At 33.2% G+C, this 21,269-nt stretch overlaps 1 protein-coding gene and 1 long non-coding RNA gene across 2 annotated transcripts; both read right to left on the bottom strand.

Annotated features, from left to right (window-relative positions):
- Positions 1-6,432: 6,432 nt before the first annotated feature.
- On the bottom strand, positions 6,433-15,112 carry LOC141657171 (bifunctional aspartokinase/homoserine dehydrogenase 2, chloroplastic-like). The gene is made up of 18 exons (XM_074464316.1): positions 14,835-15,112; positions 13,171-13,244; positions 12,689-13,063; positions 11,969-12,057; positions 11,571-11,874; positions 11,398-11,450; positions 11,001-11,209; positions 10,819-10,906; positions 10,277-10,390; positions 10,088-10,186; positions 9,729-9,923; positions 9,552-9,634; positions 8,612-8,837; positions 8,174-8,319; positions 7,873-8,008; positions 7,687-7,770; positions 7,341-7,433; positions 6,433-6,863 (listed from the first exon to the last, which is right to left on the bottom strand). Exons 1-18 carry the CDS (start codon positions 14,957-14,959, stop codon positions 6,618-6,620), a joined length of 2,739 nt encoding a protein of 912 aa, XP_074320417.1. The 5' UTR covers positions 14,960-15,112; the 3' UTR covers positions 6,433-6,617.
- A 2,347-nt stretch (positions 15,113-17,459) lies between these two features.
- On the bottom strand, positions 17,460-19,336 carry LOC141656047 (uncharacterized). The gene is made up of 3 exons (XR_012548305.1): positions 19,086-19,336; positions 18,172-18,327; positions 17,460-17,680 (listed from the first exon to the last, which is right to left on the bottom strand). It is a non-coding gene; the product is annotated as an uncharacterized LOC141656047 (long non-coding RNA).
- Positions 19,337-21,269: the final 1,933 nt, after the last annotated feature.

Genomic DNA, 21,269 nt, shown 5'->3' with positions numbered 1-21,269 from the left:
TTCATCCTATTTTATCGTCTGTAATATTTCCAACAATATCTGTTTTATACAAGTAGTATTAACAAAAAAAGGAAATTTGTATAGGACCCGTGATTTTTCACGGGTTTCAAAACTAGTACAATATTAAAAGGCTAATGTGATATGGCAAATTAAATGTGACAAGGCAAAATTAAATGTGAAATGGCAATATCATAATCTACATATTATCAATCTATACAATATAGTTCAAAAGACAACATAAAACATTAAATTTTATTCCATGAGTCATTTTTACAATTAATTTGTATTTTGTATTTGATTATATAATATTTGCTTAGTGACAAATTACAATACAATATTGACATCTTGACGGATAATTCTTACTAAAAAAACACACATTGAATGATAATTGAGTTAGTGCCCCACCAAAAAAAAGTAAAACCCTATTTGGGGAGGGGTATATCAATTATAAATAATTTTCTATAATAAAAAAAAATTACCACGTGAACACCGAAACTTTGACTATTTCTAATATAACACTGTTTATTTTAAATGAGAGCATTACAAGTAACTAAATTATCCTACAAAGTAATATTTACAAATTTTTGGGATTAACTTAAAAATAGTTTAAGTATTTGTGACTTAAAAATTGAGAAAATATTGCGGTCATACAAAAGAACGGTCTCACAAAAAAGATTATCTTTATGTAGAATTTAGAACATAATCAACACAAATATTTATGTCATAATAATGAAAAAAAATGATGCTCAAAAGTCATGAACTTTGCTCCATATTTATGCCTATATTAAATTTGATAATAATGAAAAAGGATGCTCAAATAAAGTCATAAAAAATATCCTCAATTTTTTATATATTTTTTATGGATGACAAAATTTGTGACATAAAAAAAATCTAAAACATTAAATGCAAATAGCATAACAAACATTAAAATGTGTCTCTTTTAATTTCTAGATACATTAAACAACAATTAAAAATCAAATAAAATTCATACTAAATTTTAAATTTCTACTTTATTATTAAAATATTCTAAGTAACAAATAAATATCACATAATTCTATTTACGCCATTTATAAAATAATTAAGAATTTTTAAAGAATAAGGGCAAATAATAAAATACTTAACATTAAACATTGACCTTTTAATTTTTCAAACTAGAATAGGTTAAACGACAAATAAAAATTTACATCACTCTAACTTTAAACTGTTTATATGTGCAATTCCCTCTTAAATCTTATTGCAATAAACTTGCTCAATTTCATTAATTGGATACATATATTAATATAATTTGTAAATAAAAAATAAGGCAAAATATCTACCATCTTTTAGTTTCGTAAGATAACTCCCTAAACAATTCTCATGCAATGTGTATTTTGTAAAAAAAAAAAAAGAAAACAAAATTAAAGCAAACCTTTTACATTTCATTTCTCCTTACTCTATATTTATGTTTATATTAAATTTGCAAATAATGAAAAAAAATGCTCAAAAGTCATAAAACTTTGCTACATATTTATGTATATATTAAATTTGATAATAATAAAAAAAGACGCCAAAAGTCATAAAACAGATCCTCATTTGGCTATAAATGTTTGATGGAAGACAACATTTGTGAGCCAAAATAAGCCAACGTCTTTTTGCCCACATTGCCAAAAGAATTGTAAATATGTGTCAATAATCTTTTTTATCATTTTATCAGCATCAAGGTAAGTGTATTAAGGTTTTAAATTAATAATTTATTTATTTATTTTTAAGTTCCATTAGTTATATGAAGTAATCTGTACATTTTTAACCTTCTCATATATGTTGTTTTGTTCCATTTAGGGGCTATCAAGATTTGTGGAGTTGTGCTATTCAAAGGTAAATACAATTACATCTTTATGATTTAATGCCCTCTTTTTTTCATTATTTACGGGAAAACTTAAATTAGTAACAATAAGGTTAATATTACATAAATCAAACTCCACCATTTTGTTTGTTATTAATCACTCGGTGGTTTTTTTTTTTTTTTGTAGGGATATTTCATTCGAGAAAGGAGACTATATGAAGAAGAAAATACTAGAATTGTATACATAAATACTCCCTCCATTCCATTAAATATCATACTATAACTAACTACAAGATTGACAACACGAATTGAATATGAATGACTAATTGTTTTTAGGTTCATAAATTTTTTTAAGGATTTTAAACTTTGAAAAGTATGTTTTATTTGGGTATGTGTTGCTTTTGTATTCATCATTTTTCCTTTGAATAATAACTCTCATAGAATGGAATTGGAGTTGCGAGGATATTAATCTTATTAACAAGTTAGACAAAAAAGTTCTATTGACATGGATAATGACTAAATGTAAATTATTATCTAATATTTATGCGTACATACATGTCATATTATTTATCTAATGTATATATACAAAACATATAATGAGATTGGAATGAAATTTGTAGTAGGCTACTATATATTTAACTCATTTTATCATTTATGCAAAAATTTAGGATCTTTGACAAATTGATATAGATGATATACTAAGACTAGCATTTATTAAACTTCATAACTATGTTACTATAAAAGATATAATTATGAGAATTAAAATATTGAGAAGATAAAAAAACCCTATAATCATATATGTTTTAAGCTCCTTACATTGTGAGATTTATCATTCTCAAAAAAGAAAAAAAAAAAGAAAATAATTCAACATTATGCATTAATTTTCCCTTTCATCCTCACTTACAAACTTTATTTATCCAAAATGACAAAGGGATGTTCAAATTTTCACATAGAAATTTTAGTACAAAATCTGTGCAATCTAATTAAAAGGCAACCTTAATCATTTAAATTTTTTAAAATTTTTTTACATTAGTGCCATGAATGACTGAACTCATTGATGATTTGAAGGTATTTTTTTGATTTTTTTAAACCACATATTAGTATATTAATCAAAACAACAACTAAAATACAATATATAGTTTAGTTGTCAAAGAAATAAAGCGTTAACTAACTAAATTTTATGTATTTCAAGACTACATTTTGTAAATGGATCAACTAATTGCTCGGACAAATATAAACAATACGATAAAAATAACAAAACTAAAATAGATAAACCCGTGAATTTCACGGGTCACAAATCTAGTTTTAATAATAAAAAATCGGTGCCTACCCTCGAGTAAAATCCTGCATCCGCCCCTGGTACCGATCATAAATATAATTAGAATAAATTACAACATTTAAACCCAGAACAAAGCAATATTATAGTATAAAATTTACATTATGACACTATGAGCCAAAAGCCAAAAAGGAAAAATTACAGAATTCCTTAGTAGTTCAATTCATAGCTTGTTGCCTACACTTTCTTCAATTTATAATCTCTCTATTGAGTTAATACGGAGTAGTAGTAATGATGATCTTTGAGTTGCTTGTCAATAAGAAATGCCCAAAACTTATTTCTGTTTCCCTGCCTCTTGATTTTCTTTTCCCCTCCTCTTAAGTATTCACTAGTGTGTGAATAAGAGATATAATAATGTAGTAATAAATTAGACATTTAATTTGAGATGTGTTTTTAATGAAGTTGTTCAAAAGAGGTGGAGGAAAGGAAGTGTAGCAGTCAAATATTAGTTTTTTTTTTTCTTTTTACGTTTTACTGTGGTAGACTGGTAGTTTATTGATGGATACATGGCATGAAGCTATTGTATGGCATGTGGCACTTTAATAGAGGTTCAATATGCATTTTTATGTTATTATATAGATTTATTGTAAAATAGCGTAACTAGGTAAAATAAGACGTAAAAATAACATAGGGTATGAGTTGGGTATTTATAGTAAGGCATAACCAACTTATGGAAATTGCAGAAAAATACTGAAAATAAAGTGTACTCGATCGAGCCTGAGTGTACTTGATCGAGCACATTTCTCAGTTGATCAAGTCTGCTTGGGATTGATCAACGACTCTCCATGTTTCAGCTCTTTTTTTCGTGTTGTCTTCTTAACTTCTCTTCCTTTATTCTTCTAGATTCTCGTGTCATGCTCCGTGTATTCCGTCATGGCCACTCTGCGGTGCTCTTTTCATTCATTTGCTCCACATATACATCATTCTTGCATTAAACACCAAATAGCGGAAGTATCGACATTCTAGCATAAAAGGCATGTAGTTAATATAAACTAGCACGAAAACCGTATCAAAAGCAACTCAAGGGAGGCATAAATATGTATATAATTATGACTAATCAAACTCCCCCAAGCCATCTCTTTGCTTGTCCTCAAGCAAAGCATCACACAATATAATAGACAATCATACAAATGGCGAATAAACAACTCAGAGCTAATGTTGATGCACATACAAATCCCAAGCTATCCACATCTGCAACAAAGTAGTGACCAAGGTGTACCAATAAAACAAATTCAAAGGTACGGGTAATAGAAAACGCGGCTCAAGTCTCGAGTCATCGTACTATAAACAAATGCCAAATACCTTTCGATCTTGCAAGACAAATTAGTCAGATTCTCGCGGATTCACTCATGCACTCATAAGTATGGGTGATTTATATGTGAAGATAGAAATAAGTAGAAACACTCACTCAACTTATGAAACATGCATGCAATCTAATGTGATAGAAATTTCTCCAACCAATACGCATTCACAATATAGATAAAAGTACATGTATCAAGGACAATAAAGTGGCGATGGGAAAATGGTATAGAAGTGGTTTGTGCCAATGGCACGTTATGAGTATGTGGAGCTAAGACGGTAGTCGCAGCGCTAAATCAAAAACCAATTCTAATGACAATAAACATAAACCATCCCAACTAGAGAAAATAATCTCAACTTTGACAACACTTGGGAGAATATGAATGAGTTTCAAAAAATGCATTAAACTCTAGTACACACCACTTATAATCTCTTAACAAAATCAAATGAAGCAATCTTTATTTTCTTTTCTTTCTTTTTCTCTTTTTTTTCGAATTCTTTTTTCTTTTTTTTTCCTTTATTTGCTTCATATTTTTCTTCTTCTTTTCCAACATAAGAGATACAACACAATTGCTAATAAAGATCTTGCTATACCCACATGACTATAATAAGTCCCAACCCAACCATAATAGCAAAATGGACATGATAAACAAGCAACTGCGACTGTCCCGATAAGGTAGGCAAATTCTGGATTGTAGCTATGAAAGTAGGATATGAAATGGCTATAAGGGTTCAAACGGGCTAACAAAAAGGATAATGTATGGTTTATTTGAACGGTAAGAATCGCCTTTCCTCATGTACTTAATCATATGAACGCGCAAAAAGTTAAGAAACTAATGTCACACCTATGCAGTTTGATATTACATATTCCACAAGAAGAAACCACACTCAAGCCTAATTGACAATGAGACCATTTTATTGATGTTCCTGGCCTAGGAAGCTCTATAGACCTCAGAATTTAAGTAGTTTACCAACATAATTTTGTCAAATCTAATTAGCATAAGGCATGTCAATACGGTCAAGACGTGAATTATGAGCTTTGTTTTCATGGATAACGGGTCAAAAAAATATACATGGATATCTAAATGAGATTCAAATGCAAAAACAATGCAATTTAACATCATTGTTATTTAATTCACCAAGACTCGACCTAAAACAAAGGAAAAACATGTCACGAGGATACCGTGCTGAAAAACCTCAACTGTGTAGCGCACACAACAAAAACCGACGTATTATTTGGCATTGATGAAAGTAAAACACGTCTTCTCATTCCAATGAGTAGATTATACAACCTGTTGTATGCAGTTGTATGATGTAAAATCCGAGCTGTGTACTAAAGTTTTCGAGTTTTGTTCAAAAGAATCTGAACTATGCTGTAAAGTTTTTGAACTCACACACTTAAACATACAAAAAATAAACTCTTACAAAACTCAGAAAAATTACACATAAGCTCGGATTAATGTATAGGGTTGTACAATGCTCATTATACAACTGGTTGTATAGTAGTATTTGTGTTCTCATTCAGATAATGATAAATCAAGAGCTTTTTTTAGTGTAAAAAATAACCCTCAGCATATTATCTCCTAGGACTCCTGCATATTATGTCCCAAGTCATGGATTAACTACCTCAATATCAAATTTGTGCAGTGCGAGAGCATCTTTACCTGCTTTTAAAGTCCTTCCTCTTCAGCAATTTGGGAGCTGGAGACTAGAGATAACGACCAAGTTTGATCCGGATCGGAAAAAGAGACAGACATGATTTTGTAAATGGGAGGGTGATGATAGACTTGTGTTCAAGGCATGGTTATAATGGAAACAAGGACCGATTAAGCTGCTTAAAAATAGCTTCAACCTATAAGAAGAGTATAGAAGTAAGAAATGGGATCGTACCCAAGAAAAGGAGGTTTGCAATTGGTTTTTAAAAGAGTAATTAAAACAATTGTGCAAGAAACAAACAATATGGTAAAAAAGGTGGTTGAAACAACATTGTTTCTTTATTTCAGCGCTAATGATGCTTTGTCCTGTACGTAACGACTACCGAGTTACAATGTTACATACATTATACATGTTTGAACAACACAGATGAGAGGAAACTAAGCCTCAACAGATGAGAGGAAATTAAGCAAAAAAAATGACATCTGATCAGGGTCCTACATTGCCTTATGAAGGAGCGCCAAGGTAAGAGGCTAAACGTAAGATGTCGCTAAATACACCAGCAGCAGTAACTGCAGCACCAGCACCAGGTCCTCGTACTATAAGAGGTTGCTCCTTGTATCGTTCTGTCCTGAACAGTATGATGTTATCTGATCCCGACAACTGCGCGAATGGGTGATCTTTCTTGTAGCTCCCAAGCTTCACTAGCCCCTTTTGGTTAGATACATCCACAACTCCGACATATCTCAGGACCTTCAAAGTATATTTCAAATAATGTTAAATCCCGGAAAAGCATACCAACAAAAGCAACATTACCCGGCGGCCTAGTGGCTCCTACGAGTCCCGCCGGTGGTGAGATAAGGAATTCAATGTATGGAGCCTTGATATGCTTATAGTATACAGAATAATGCATCGAGAATATAAAACATTATGTAACGACACGTGATGAGAACTGCATTGATATTTTTATCGATTGACTATATATTTTTTTAATATTAGAAACAAAGGCAGTTCAGCTGCTTAGCATATGAAAACCAATAATATGGATCTATGTTACTTAGAAACTTCACTAAGCTGTCGTGTCGCATGTTTGGCATGACACAACACTTCGATACTTCACTTTAGACCGGAAAACAGAAAACTTCACAAAAGAGCCGTATCTGACACCGTGTCGGATAGTCAGAGACTCAGAGTAACACAGAACTATGGGTAAATACTAAATACACCAACCTCTCCTGCTTCCTCTGCGGCTTGTAGCTTTTTGGCCCAGTCTTGATCAAACTGAGGAAGCTGCTGCATGAATTCCTCGGCCGATGACGTAGACTAAAACAAAAATTAAGACATCAGACCCCAAAATTGAGTGAAAGAGTGGTTGCCTTTTTTTGTGGAAGAACGGGCAGGTTTTCTCAAAAACAAAGCACCAACTTAGAAGCAAACTCTACACTATTGCTTCCTTGGTTATAGTTGATAGAAATAGCTGCCAATTCTAGGGAATAGAAAAGTTTTTTTTTGACAATAGGGAATAGAAAAGTTGATGTCCATATTGTATATTATTCTTAGGTTAAGTGATACTTACTCTTAATGGTTCCGGTACAAGACTTTCTGGAGGGATATCCGAAAGTTCGAGCTTCAAACCACATTCTCTAGCTAGAATTATAACCTGTAAAATAAAGCTGTTTCAGTGGTACATCCATAATCTGACATTAAATTAAAACCACATTTTCTAGCTAGTTAAATCCTCGCCAAATAAAAAGGCAATTACCTTTCTCGCTACATCTGTTCCAGAGAGATCATCTCTAGGATCAGGCTCTGTATAGCCGGCTTGTTTCGCCCCTTCTACCACCTCACTGAAATTTATTTTACCTTTAAATTTGTTGAATATGTAGCTCAAAGTCCCACTGCAAAATAAAGCGTGATTATAAGGCATAAAAATCAAGTGCTGTATAAACTCGAATTGTGATAGATGCAGCAGTAGGCAACTTGAAATGAATACAGTTACTGTAATCGTGCACCTGAGGGTGAACAAAGTAGGGTCGACAAGAAAAAGAAAAAGATTTGTTTACCTGAAAATGCCCTCGATACTCAAAATTTTGTCACCAGTTTCAAGAAGACCTCTCAAAGTGCTGATGATTGGAAGACCCGCGCCAACTGTACCTTCATAAAAGTAGTGCGTATAGGATTGCCGTTGTAGAGCTCTCAACTTCAAATACTATTGGAAAAGTAACAGTGGGTTAACATTTCAGATAATTAAGTGGTAAATTGAGTTTGAAGAATTCTTCCAAGTTGTAAACTAATTATGTTCTGCAGAACTACACAACATCGTAATTCAGACCATTTTCCAAGTTTGTTGCTCTTCTTTACACCCTTATAGGAACACGAAAAGGGCAGGAACGGGGAGTTGAGAAGAGTAAGATGTCCAACAGTAGCGTATTACTAACTACATTCTGATAGATACCCAAACCATTCATAATCTAATAACATGCAACAATATAATTATATACCTGATCAAGAGGTCCGGAATTTGCCTTTTTGTTGGGTGTAATTATATGAATGCCTTTGCTTAACCAATCATAGTAACGGCTTGCTATAACAGAGTCGGCAGTACAATCTACCAACACAGTGTTGGGGATGAAATGATTTCCATGGACGTGTTGAACGAACTTCTGCAAGTCAGCTTCTTGTCCTTCCGTTCTCTGGAGTTCTCCCCATTTAGACAAGTCCATACCTCTAAACAAGAGGAAGCATATAAGCCGAAACTTCTTTAAACAAAGAGATTTGAAATATAGTATAAATATATTCTCCATATTTGCTCAAATTGTTTGACTCATCTCTTCAAATTTGATGGGAGAGAAAGATAGCAAATGAGTTTTTTGTCATATTTTATTAAGGAAATGAAAAGAAGAGCGCACATCCCAACTGGCAACCAAGAGAGAATGTACAGAAATAGTGGGACCATGGTTTAAAATCTCGGTCGAGACGTATCGTATCGCCCGATATATATCGGTATCGGAGGCAGCCGATACGAGATATCCCTAGATGTATAGGGTAAATTAAAAACAGGAAAGTATCGGCCGAGACGACCGATTTATAAAGTGTATCAGCCCACTCGGCCCGATACGGTCTGCGATGAACCCGATATGAACGAGTTATAACTTATACCGGCCAAATTTTGTAAGAAAAGCTCTTACAAATTCTGTAGCATTGGTCAAATTAATTATTCTAAATAGAATTAATCTTAACTTTATATGAAATAGCCAATAGTTAATAAAATATTTGAAAAAGCTTGTAAAATAAATATCACCGTGATAACCGTGACTTGGAGCGCAATGGCCGAGTCAGGACGATCCCGCAACACCGTTACCGCGATTTTAAACCACGAGTGGGACACCCAAATACAGAAAATGTAAATAATGGATGGGGCAAAGGGTATAATAGACTCACAAATCAGAGAGAACCATTTTCTTCGTGCCTGTAATTCCCAGAACCCGCAAGTCAATGTTAAATTTTTCCTTTAACTCTGCTGCCTGCAACAGAATATTTCCGTCAAACATTATAAGACTCTAGACTACGCTTTTGATACGCATAACAAGAAAAACCCAGAATCCCAGACAAGCGCACCTGATCACGGAGTTGATCAAGTAAAGTAGCTCCGATCAATCCTGGTCCTATGATACCCACAGCTAGAGTTGTTCTTGAAAGATAAAATCTAGAATGAACAGCCCGCAATGCTTTAATACAATCATCTTTCTTGATGACCACAGTAACGTTGTATTCTGAACAACCTTGTGCTATGGCACGTATATTGATATTGGCCTGCATATTTGCATCAATCCTTTAGTAGTCACCAAACATCCAAAAGTAAATTACACAAGAAATGAGCAAGCGACTCAAACGTTCAAAAGTCGTGGATGGGAAATGATTTGATTATAACTAAAAGACAAGAATAGATTCAAGGGGCAAATTGTTCATTTGCTAACCTTTGCTAGTGCATTAAAAAGAGTGGCACTAACTCCTGGCGTACTAGCCATCTTCTGTCCTACTGTTGCCAATATGCTGCAATCTGGAACAATAGCAACCTGCATATAGCTCAATTAGCTTAGCAGTCAGATGAAGAAAAAACACGACCAAAAAGGTAATAGGATTATAAGGTACTACAAATTGAAAACCTGAGAAAGGCGGCCAGCATCTAAAGCCTGACGAAATCTAGCCCGCAGCGCTGCAGCCACAGCATCTTTTTCCTTCTCTGGTACAGCGAAGCACACTGAATGCTCACTACTAGCCTGCAACAACAACAATGGAGTTGAATCTTCCCGTGCTAAGGCTCCGACTGATTTGATGGGAAAGATAATTAGGAGGAGAGTTCTAATGCAAAGTATATTTGGTCAGTAAACAGAGTTAGAGTTTTTTAGTCCTTTGTTTTGTTGTACAGAGGAAGTGAAAAGAAAGAAAGGACGAGACCGTGTGGGAGAGAAGGAATATGTTTGGTATTCCATTCCTCCCAACGAAAATAAGTTACTCGTGGGAAGAACTTGACTTTATTCAAATTTTCGTCATTTCACCTCATACAATTCAAAGAGAAATTAGTATACAATTTTCGAGGAAAATGTTCCCCGAGCTAAACATGCCGACATAAGAGGAACTAAAAAATTGGACTATAAGATCAAGACATAGTTTAGCTTATTTGACAACAGTGATGGATGATAATTACCTGAGAAATCATGATCACATTAGCCCCTACTTCCTTCACCGCACCAAAAATAGCATTGGCGGTACCAGGAACACCAGCCATACCAGTTCTATCATTACATCACACGATTCGTGTCAACGTTGGGCCAATGTGCATATATATTAAGACATGAAAATATGCCATGAACCAAATTATAATATTACCCTTCAACATTTATAAGGGCCACATTATCTATGGTTGCGAAGCCTTTGACTGGAGATTGAAGAGGCTCGCCATTCTCATCAGGAGAAGCACGGCAAATTTTTGTTCCAGGAGCCGCAAGGTTAAATACATTTCTTATAACAATTGGAATGTCAAACTGCATCACAGGAATGATAGTGCGAGGATGCAATACGTTTGCTCCGAAATATGACTGCAAGCATATAGAATGATTCTTCATCAAATTAGGATACTAAGATATTACCACATGTATCCAAAAGAAACCCATCTGGTACAGTTGGTACAAGGCTACTTAAGAAAATTATAACTACAAACGAAAAGTAACTCAAACATAAGTTTTACAAGCAAGAGTAAAATATTAAAATGAAATATCAATTTTACCATCTCCCAAGCCTCTTGATAAGACAATGTGGGAAGTATCACAGCTTCACTCACTGCAAACAAAATAAATTACTTTCAAAAGACCAATAGAATATAAATCATGTCACTGAGGCACACACACATGCAGAGGGAGTGAGTCAGAGAGATAGACTAAATTCTGAGCAAGTGCATACCTTTTCTGGGATCCGCACTATAGACACCATCAACGTCGGTCCATATAGTAACTTGGCGGGCTCTAAAAAGGGCACCCATTATAGCTGCAGAAAAGTCACTTCCGTCCCTCTTCAATGTAGTTGGGATGTTCTGGGGAGTACTAGCTATGAAGCCAGTTGCTACAATGATTCTCGATGGGTTATAGGCAAACCATTTGTCAAGTTTTTTTTCAGAGTACGTATAATCTGGATCAACCTGATTTGCACCAGATGGATTTACAATGAGGACTTCCCTTGTATCCATCCATGAACATTCTAAACCTTTCTGAACATCACATCAAGAAAAAAGGAGGGTTAAGAGTGAACATAAGTCATATAGGTACTACTGCTTTGAGAAGTAAAGAACGGATGTGAAAGACCTTCTTGATGACTAATGACAGCATTTGTGCAGACCATAACTCCCCATGTCCAACAACAAAGTCGACGAATGATTCGGTTGCATGACCAGCTGCTCAAAATTCACAGAAAAACGATCACATAAGAATCTAAATTTGTAGAAATGATATTCTATCGTTGCAGAATCAAATTATTTTTAAGTAAAAAAAAAAGCAACATAAAATGAATACAAGTATAACTCCTAAGCTTTGTTCTTCTGCCAATGCTATAGGACCCACATTTAGATTAGAGAACTTACATGTTTTGAAGCAGCAACGCATGATACTTCACTAATAGACTTGTGCACTTAAATACATAAATCATAGCTTACTATATCATGACACTCCAGACCTCAAATAAACACAGCCAATATCATATGGAGAGGAAAGTATCCTTGAGGTTCTCAACAACATATCAAACGAATCGCAAAGGATGAACAAATTAACTAATGCAAGGAGACCAAGGACCACCACATGTGCATTAAAAGAGCAAATGAAGGACATAAATCCAAATCTTATCAAATGCTCTCGCTAAACAAACGTACGACCTAAAAGCATCAAAAATTTGACAGAAGAAAAGCATTTGATAAGATTCCTTAACTGGCGGCCTAACAGGATGGGGGGTATGTTATGGCAATGAGCTGATTTATGTGCCAACATCAATGACCCTTGGCACACGAGAAGCGCAAAAAAAAAATAGTATACCTATGAATATTGCACGAAGCATAGCTTTAAGATTACTTATATCATCATGCAACTTAGACAAGAAACATAGAAGATCATCTCCCTCCAACATGTCTTTTGCTGTTAACGTGTGCTTTTCCAAAACCGCATCCAAGGCAGACACGAAGGATTCATCTCGTGACTGTGCCTTGTGGATTAAATCGTACATCATGTCTGTCACCTTCGACATGGCTGATACAACCACCAACTTCCTCTCAGAGTTATCATTTACTACTATTTCAGCAACATTCTTGATACGATCAGAAGTTCCAACACATGTCCCTCCAAATTTGTGGACAGACCACATGTCACCTTTAGGAAGCTCAACCTTTTCCACAGAGCTCTCTACAGCAGTTGCTGCGCAACAAAGACAAAATACAGAGATAAGAAATTTGATCAGTAAAGATATAATACTAGCCCCTTCAGTTTAATAAGAACCTGTATAACAAAGAGGAAAGATCAACCTTTGGCTTTGACGGGGACATTGATATGAATAGGACATTCTCGTTGTGTCCCTTGACGAGGAGCCAAATTCTTTCTGAAACAGAAAAGTAAGATTAATAGATTGAGAAAGTGCTCACACGTCAGGACTCAAGACTATGTAAAAAATAATTTATTGATTTGGAGTCATCGGAAAAGGCTTCTAATAAAATACCAAAGGTAGTACTTTCATAGACTTTAACAGAGAAACACGTTTTACAGAAATATATTGACAAAACGTCATTTCATGGACCAGAGAAGACAAAAGTTCTATCACGATTGGAGACGTGGAATGTATCGAGGCTAGGCACTTTGTCCTATTCTCTTTTCCATATTGATGGTGAATTATCATAATCATTTGAAGATGATGATCATGGTGCATAATGATAAGACTGATGAAAGACAAAATGTGATGACAATAATGCTACTCGGGACTTGGGAGCGAAGAAAATATGATATTGGACATTATGTTTAAGAGTTAAGACCGGATTTGACATGTCTTATTTTCTTCGAAGTTATTCCTTTATGCTTACTTTTTCATGATTATAAATCTAATTTAAAAGCCTTTCAAATTTCACTCACAAGGTCTACCTCATTGTATATATCTTTCTTTCCTCTATCTCTTCACACTTACTTTTTCCCTGTATCTTCATTTTCTGTCATGTTTCCCTTCTCTACGCGTGTTCACTATTTTCTCACTTTTCGATTCATACAGTTACTCATGTTAGCCAACCTCAATCATTTTGAGACTAAGGCTTTGTTGTTGTAAAAGGCTTTAAGGCTTAGAGAACCCCAGACACTTGGAGTTATGCAGCTATTTTGACATTCCACTCAACAAATCATATTAACAATGTGTAGCAATAAGGACTGAGATAATACTAGGGACCTAGGTTCAAAGTCATTTACGAGTAGCAACAGCAGCAACAACTGAAACACCTCAACAATATGATCAACTCTATGTCATCCCTCTCGAATCTCGAAGAAACCTCATGTAATCAGCATAAAACTAGCTCAAATCATTAAAATTGCCCAACACTTGCTCCATTTTAAAAGGGTTGTCATTAATATAGCTATAAACCCACAAATTTATCAATATGTTAAAGCAGAAAAGTATAGAACCACATACAATGCAACACTACTTCATACCCATCATTTCAAAAATCAACCTACGCCATCCAAAAACAGATACTCCCTCCGTCTCAATCATTTGTTTGCCCTTTCTATTCTTTGTAAGAGGTATTTTAATCAAAGGCAAACAAATGATTGGGACGGACGGAGTAAAAACAAACATAAAACCTCAAAAGTTCAAATCTTTACATGATCAAACTTCCCATAACATACATACAGCTAACAAATACAACCATAAAAACATGGAACACTAATCAAAACCCAACCACCAATAAAATGTGACAATCACACAACAAATATAAACAGCATAAGGCAAACACAATTCCAAAACATACACATAAATCTCAAAGTTCAAATCTTTACAACAAATTTTCATAAATGTGACAATCACACAACAAATACAAACAATACAACACAAACCCAATTGAAAATCATACACATACATACCAAAGATTTAATCTTTACATCAAACTTTGAACAAAAATTTCAACAAAATGTGAGAAAAAAAGAAGATTATAACCTGGAGGGTTGGAAGAAAGTGAGAGAAGAAAGAGAAGGACGAAGTAACATTCTAGGGTTGTTGGTAAATGGAGAAGACAATGTGTTGGAGAAGCCATTGAAGGTTGCATGTGAAGAAACCACCATTGTTGTTGATTAAAGTTGTCTTTCTTTCTTCTCTCAACTTTTGATGGATTCAGTCTCAGACGGCTGTGTGTTGTTCTTTGATAGTTAAACAGTGTATCCAGAATCCAGTTGTAGTATAATAAAACAAAATTCAGTGTGCAACTAGACTATGGTGCTTCTACTTTTTTATAAGGAGTATTTTTATGGGTACGATTTGTGGTCCGGTCTGGTCAGGTTTGTTTCGGGCCAATCTTAATATGGTTATGTCGAGTTACAGGTTATCATTGGGTTGGTTTCGGATCGTAGTATTTTCAGATCTTATTGGGTCGGGTTTGCTGTTTTGGTCGGGTCAGGTCAGATTATACTCGTCAGCTCTAGCTCTGCATGATTAAAAATATACTAGTATAGATCCCGCGCAAATGCGCGGTTTTTTAGATAGGAATATTAGAGAATGTAACAATTATATTATTGGTATTTAATAGTGTAAATCCCGCATATTTGCGGTATATATAGAGGTTTTGTTTTTAGTTATTATTTAAATATTTTAAATTGATACATTATTAATTTTTCATATTTTTCATATACCTCATCGTATTTCGATATGAGAAAAAAATGAACTATGAACTTCAAGAGAATTTAGTAAAGTTATAAAATATGTTTAATGACTTTTTCTTTAACATAAAACTAATGATTACAAATAATAAATTTTCTCAAATTCTGTTAATGATTTTTTATTTTTTTTGTGATGAAGCTAATTATATCAGTTTAGAAAATCCGGTTTAATATTTTGTTTTATACAAAATGTGTCAAGTCATTCTCTCATATATAATAATAATTAGTACATAACAAAAGTTTAGAAATCTACAGTTTATAAAATAATAGTGAATTTATCTTTTTTAATTAAATTATTATAATTAAGATTTTCAAAGAAAATACTATTATTTGATTAAAAGGTTATATTTTGATGAAATGATAATAATTTAAAGAAAGAAGTATTTTTGTTTTCTTATTTAGCTTGATACCTTTTGGAGGAAAACTTTGGAGAATTTTATTCTCTTAGTATATAGGAGGATTCATTCCAAATTTTATACCTTCAGATTTTTTTATTTCACTTAATTGCATTTTAATATGAGAAAAAAAAATGTAGTATGTCATGAATTTTTTTTTAACACAAAGTTAATGTTTTTATTTTATAACTTTGCTTAATTTATCTTAATGAGTTTTTTTCACGTATCTAATAATATTATTTTATTATTTTATAAAGTTTAAGTATGCATTAAGTCATTTTCGAAAAAAAATTAACGATTTTGTATTTTATAATTTTATACTCCTTTCATTTTATTTTTATTAAAATATTATATAATTATAATCTAGAATTTAATAAAAAAAAGTCGTGCTTTAGGAAAAAGATTATAGTTTAATGAGAAAGTTTTATTTCCTTCCTTATATAAGTAGGTGGAGTTTGGAGGGAAAACTTTTGAGAATTTTTATTCTCTTAGTAGTAGAGGGGATGAGTAAATTCTTTCAAATAAAAAATACAGTATATGAGTAAATTGTAGTCTTAGATATGGTCAGGTCTAGTTTCGGTTTTGGGACAACCTTAATCGGGTATGGATCATCATCAAATTGGGTCGGGTTAGTTTCGGTTTTTGTGGCGGTCGGATCAGACTTGTCAACTCTAGCTCTAAGTGTGCATGATTAAAAATATATGAGTAAATTGTACAATTGGTCTCCCTTGTCACGGGTTACTATTTGTGACGGATATTTTGTGAGTTAAAATGGTAACAAAATGGGTTAGTGGAGAAAGGGGACCACATGAATAGTGTTGCAGAGAGAGAAAAAGTGGGTACTTTGTGAGCTAAAATGGTATCCGTCACTCAAGAGTGACGGATATGTGCCGTCACAAATGAGATTTTGTGTAAATTGTAATCTTATACTATTAAAAAATGCATATATGAGTAATGCGTTTTTAATCTTATAATCATTGTGTTGTTTTCATTTGATGATATTGTACTCGATAATATAAAACTCATATATTCGCACTACTACAAAAAATGTATAAGAAACCGGTTATAAATGGCCTAAGAAACCGGGTTATAACCGTTCTATATCTCACAGGTGTCTTAGCCTAAGAGACCGGTGTAAAGATCCGGTTTCTTTGTTAAATCTTAGGAGTCCTGTTATGGAAAATAACCGGTCTCTTTACTTTGTTTGTAGAAGACCAGTTACTACCAATAACTGGTCTCTTTTCTTTGAATGTAACAGACCACCTCTCGCTTAAAACCGGTCTCTTTTATCAACATAAGAGACCAGTTTTCAACCGGTCTCTTTAGCTCTCACGTAATTTAAAAAAACAGCCTAGTTTGCTATACACTGATAGCACTATTGTCATTATCATGCTACATACATAAATATGCCCACTGATACATTGTTTCGACTGCAATTCTTATGATTGTTATGAGACAATAATATTAATAATAATAAATGTTCATATATTAATTTACATCATAAAAAAAAAAAAATCAATACATATCACCCAAATATCCAAATCATTCCTACCTCAAAACTATAATTCCTTCTGATGTTCCATAAAATAAAGCCTCCGTTCTCTAAGAATTATCAACTAAAACGAAGTACTAAAAAACTTGAATTCAAAAGGAGAAGTTCTAACAATGACTACCATCCATATATTATGATCGTCATTCATCGCCTTCAATCTCTTCATCTTCACCGCATAACCAACTACAAATGAACAATTTCAAAATTAGCTACCAAACTAATAACTTGACGTATAAAAACATTATTCAGTAGTTAAAAGTCGTACATGTTAAAAAGATGTTCGCTACTACATCGATCATATGGTGAATCAGTACAAATCTCACAATTATTCAGAAATAGAAATAGAAATGTATAATGATGGCAGCAAGATGATTACCATAATCACAACATATATGATGAATCAACGCCTTTCACGCATATGAGACGTAGGCAATAGATAAAAAAGAACCGTTATGCTGATTGATGCTCGCAAGTGTTGCTCAAGAAAGAAGTTGAGAAAAAAAGAAAGCATAAAGTATTCACAAGCTCCCCAAATCTACGGATATGAACTTAAGCGATTAAGAAACTCCAGACATATTACGATAGTCTTCAACTGCAGACATAGACTTAGATGACCATTCATAAAGTAAACATTACATAATAGTATTAAAATATTGAGTAGTCCAGATTCATACCTTAGGCAATACATGCTCACTAGTATGTGTATCATAGTCAATATCTGACGGACTAACAGTCGAAGACGAGGAAATGGCCTGCTGAGAGTGACTTGTTTATACAGGAAATTACGCCATTTAAGCAAGGGCAAGGCAGCCTTGTACACCTCTAGAGTTCTTCACAACAACAACAAAAAAATTGTTTGTAAAATATACTTCGTACTACTCAATGAGACTACCAGAACAACCATTCAAGCTATATGAGTAGATATACACATTGACTAGCTGTATTAAACTCAAGTAATAACTGCTAAGAACCCTCAGTCTCGCCAGGGAAAGTTTAGGTTTAAAGCTACAAGGCTATAATCCGTTGCTTGGTCACATAAACAGGAAATTATGGTACTCCAGGATTCCTTGAGAATTTCTTTTACCAATACTCCATTATAAAGCAATGTGGTAAAGTTGAAAACTAATACCGGTATTTGAATTTCTTGCTCAATCACAACAATGTGGCCCCGATCAATTTTACGAAAATTTCAATCAAGCGAATCAACAACAATTACTCTGCAACCCGATCAATCAAGCGAATCAACAACAATTACTCTACAACCCGATCAATTTTACGAAAATTTCTGAACAACTTCTCAATCACTAAGAAGCAATTAAGCAGTATTGCTAAAATTATTCTGCATATACTACACCGCACACAATAATATATACACCTTTAAACGACTAGCAATTTAAATAGATTAGCGGAGATGAAATCAATTAACCTTTTAAATTGAATCTGAAGAAACAAAAATAGGATTGTAAATAATTAATCAAAATCAGTAATTTCACCAATTGTTTATGAGCAATAAACTGATTATATATACTTACACATAAATTCAAAGTAGCAAAAATAATTTTGATTCACGTAGAGAAAAAAAACAAACCTTAGAGAGGTAGGTGTGCGACAGCATCGAGTATTGCTACGGCCGTCGCTGGTGATTCACGTAGGAGACGATCGAGAAATAATAGTGACGCAAAAACTGTGAAAATCACCGATTAGAGGATCTTTGTTGATGCACGCAGACATGGCGGTGTGAGTAGCTAACTGATGGCGGAAGAAAACAACGGCGGCACTAAAGCGGTTGTGTTAAAACTCGCCTAATTTTCGTTCTTTCGTTATTATCTAGGAAGTAGTAGTGGAGATGTCTCTAGGTATTAATTAATTAATTATAATTAATTAATATATATTAGAAGATTTAAGAGACCGGGTTTAGTGGAACGGGTTTGTTATTCCCGATTCTATGAGACCGGTTATATGACATCAATGGTTTCTTATATTAAGAGACCGGTTTGAAAACAAAACCGGTTTATTATTTCACAATCTATGAGACCGGTTTTATAAAATCAACGGTTTCTCATATTAAGAGACCAGTTTGAAAACCCAACCGGTTTGTCATTAGTAGTTCCTTTGGCAATTTTTGTAGTAGTGTCGTATATTCTTAAGGACCGAGCAAACTAATAGTAAGGATTTTTACAAATTATTAGATGTGCTCTAAGTGTGTATAATTAAAAATAGGGAAAACGAATTGAGAGGTCAACTAGTGTAAAGGTGGTTCGACTCCCTACACGGAGTGTGACGTATTCTATGGTTACATAATTGTCATCCTAAAAGGATCGTTTTTACATGTTGCACACGTGGTTTGACGGGGTATTGCAGAATAATTGTGAAATAATATGGGGGATTCACTTTCGTCAAAAAAAAAAAAAAAAAAAAAAAAAAAAAAAAAAAGGAAAAACACTATTAAGTGTGCAATTAGTGTATAAAAAAATTAAGTGTGCAACTAGTGTAAAGGTGGTTCTACAACATAAAGGCATATTTTACAAATTATTGACGTATTCTAGGCGTACATAATTAAAAACAGGGAAACAAATAATATGAGTAGAGTAGCTCGTTTTTTATTTTATATTGTTGTGTTGTTTTCATTTGACAATGTTGTATTTGAGAACAATTATGAAATAATATTATGTACTTTGACGGTAGAAAAAAGTGAATAATAGTACGGGTTAATGACTTTTATTATTTTAAAACCAAGTGATAAAACATTATCGATAAGGTGTTACGATTATTATAATGACAGATCTGAAATTAAAGCGTCAACTCGTGCCATATTCAACAAATCAATATATATTTTGTTTGAACCATGTTTAAATAAATAAATATATAGATTGGAACTTAATTCACCTTTTTATTACACAAATACTATAATAACAATTGTCAAATGACAAAACTCGTAATATAAAGATTGTACAACCATAACAAATCTAATCGAGCTTTTGTACATTTTTCTCGAGCTTTTATAATTTTTTATTTATATGTAAATTTTTTGATGTCAAAACTAAAATTTAATTGAGCTTATATACACTATTCATGAGTTTCATTATAATTTTTTAAAACCAATATTTTTATAATGGAACTCAGATTCTTTCAAATAAAGCTCGTAATATATAAGTTTAAGCTCAAATAATTCATTATAAAGCTTATATTCTTTTCTATATAACTAATACAACTGGTTGCATAGTCTACTTATTGTTTTTATTACAGTACTTGATATGGAGCAATATGTATAATACAGTCGTTCGTTATCTTCTCTCTAGGTTTATAAAAGTGGATAGTACGATAAGAAATGGTAACAAGATTGGCTATACCATTGGCATTGAGATTTGAAAGAGACATGTTTGTTTCTGTATTGTAATTTGTAGAAAATAAAGAGTTATGGAAAACTCGTACATTTATCATAAATACTCGTATAATAGTACACAATATGGTGAAATGTTATGAAAATTAGCTTGTAAAATTTAAAAGTAGTGTAGTCATGAGGAACGTAGTATGCTACCTTAATACTTTGTACAAGGTTATAGAGATACATGATCTTGTGCGGAAGCGTGAATGCCTCATACTGCGTGTTTGCTGTGCCGGTGTCCACTAACTATAATAGGATGATATTGTGTTTTGGATCAACACTGCACGATTTTACTTTTAGACTTCTTCCAAAAGGTCTCGTACTATTATATTTTATGGACATTTATAAAGATGAGTTTTTACCTTTACACTACCGTTGTGAGACACT

Source organism: Silene latifolia, chromosome 5, assembly GCF_048544455.1.
Source record: "Silene latifolia isolate original U9 population chromosome 5, ASM4854445v1, whole genome shotgun sequence".
Taxonomy (NCBI): Eukaryota; Viridiplantae; Streptophyta; class Magnoliopsida; order Caryophyllales; family Caryophyllaceae; genus Silene; species Silene latifolia.
Note: the sequence above shows the minus strand (reverse complement) of the source record. Positions and strands in the feature narration are given on the sequence as shown.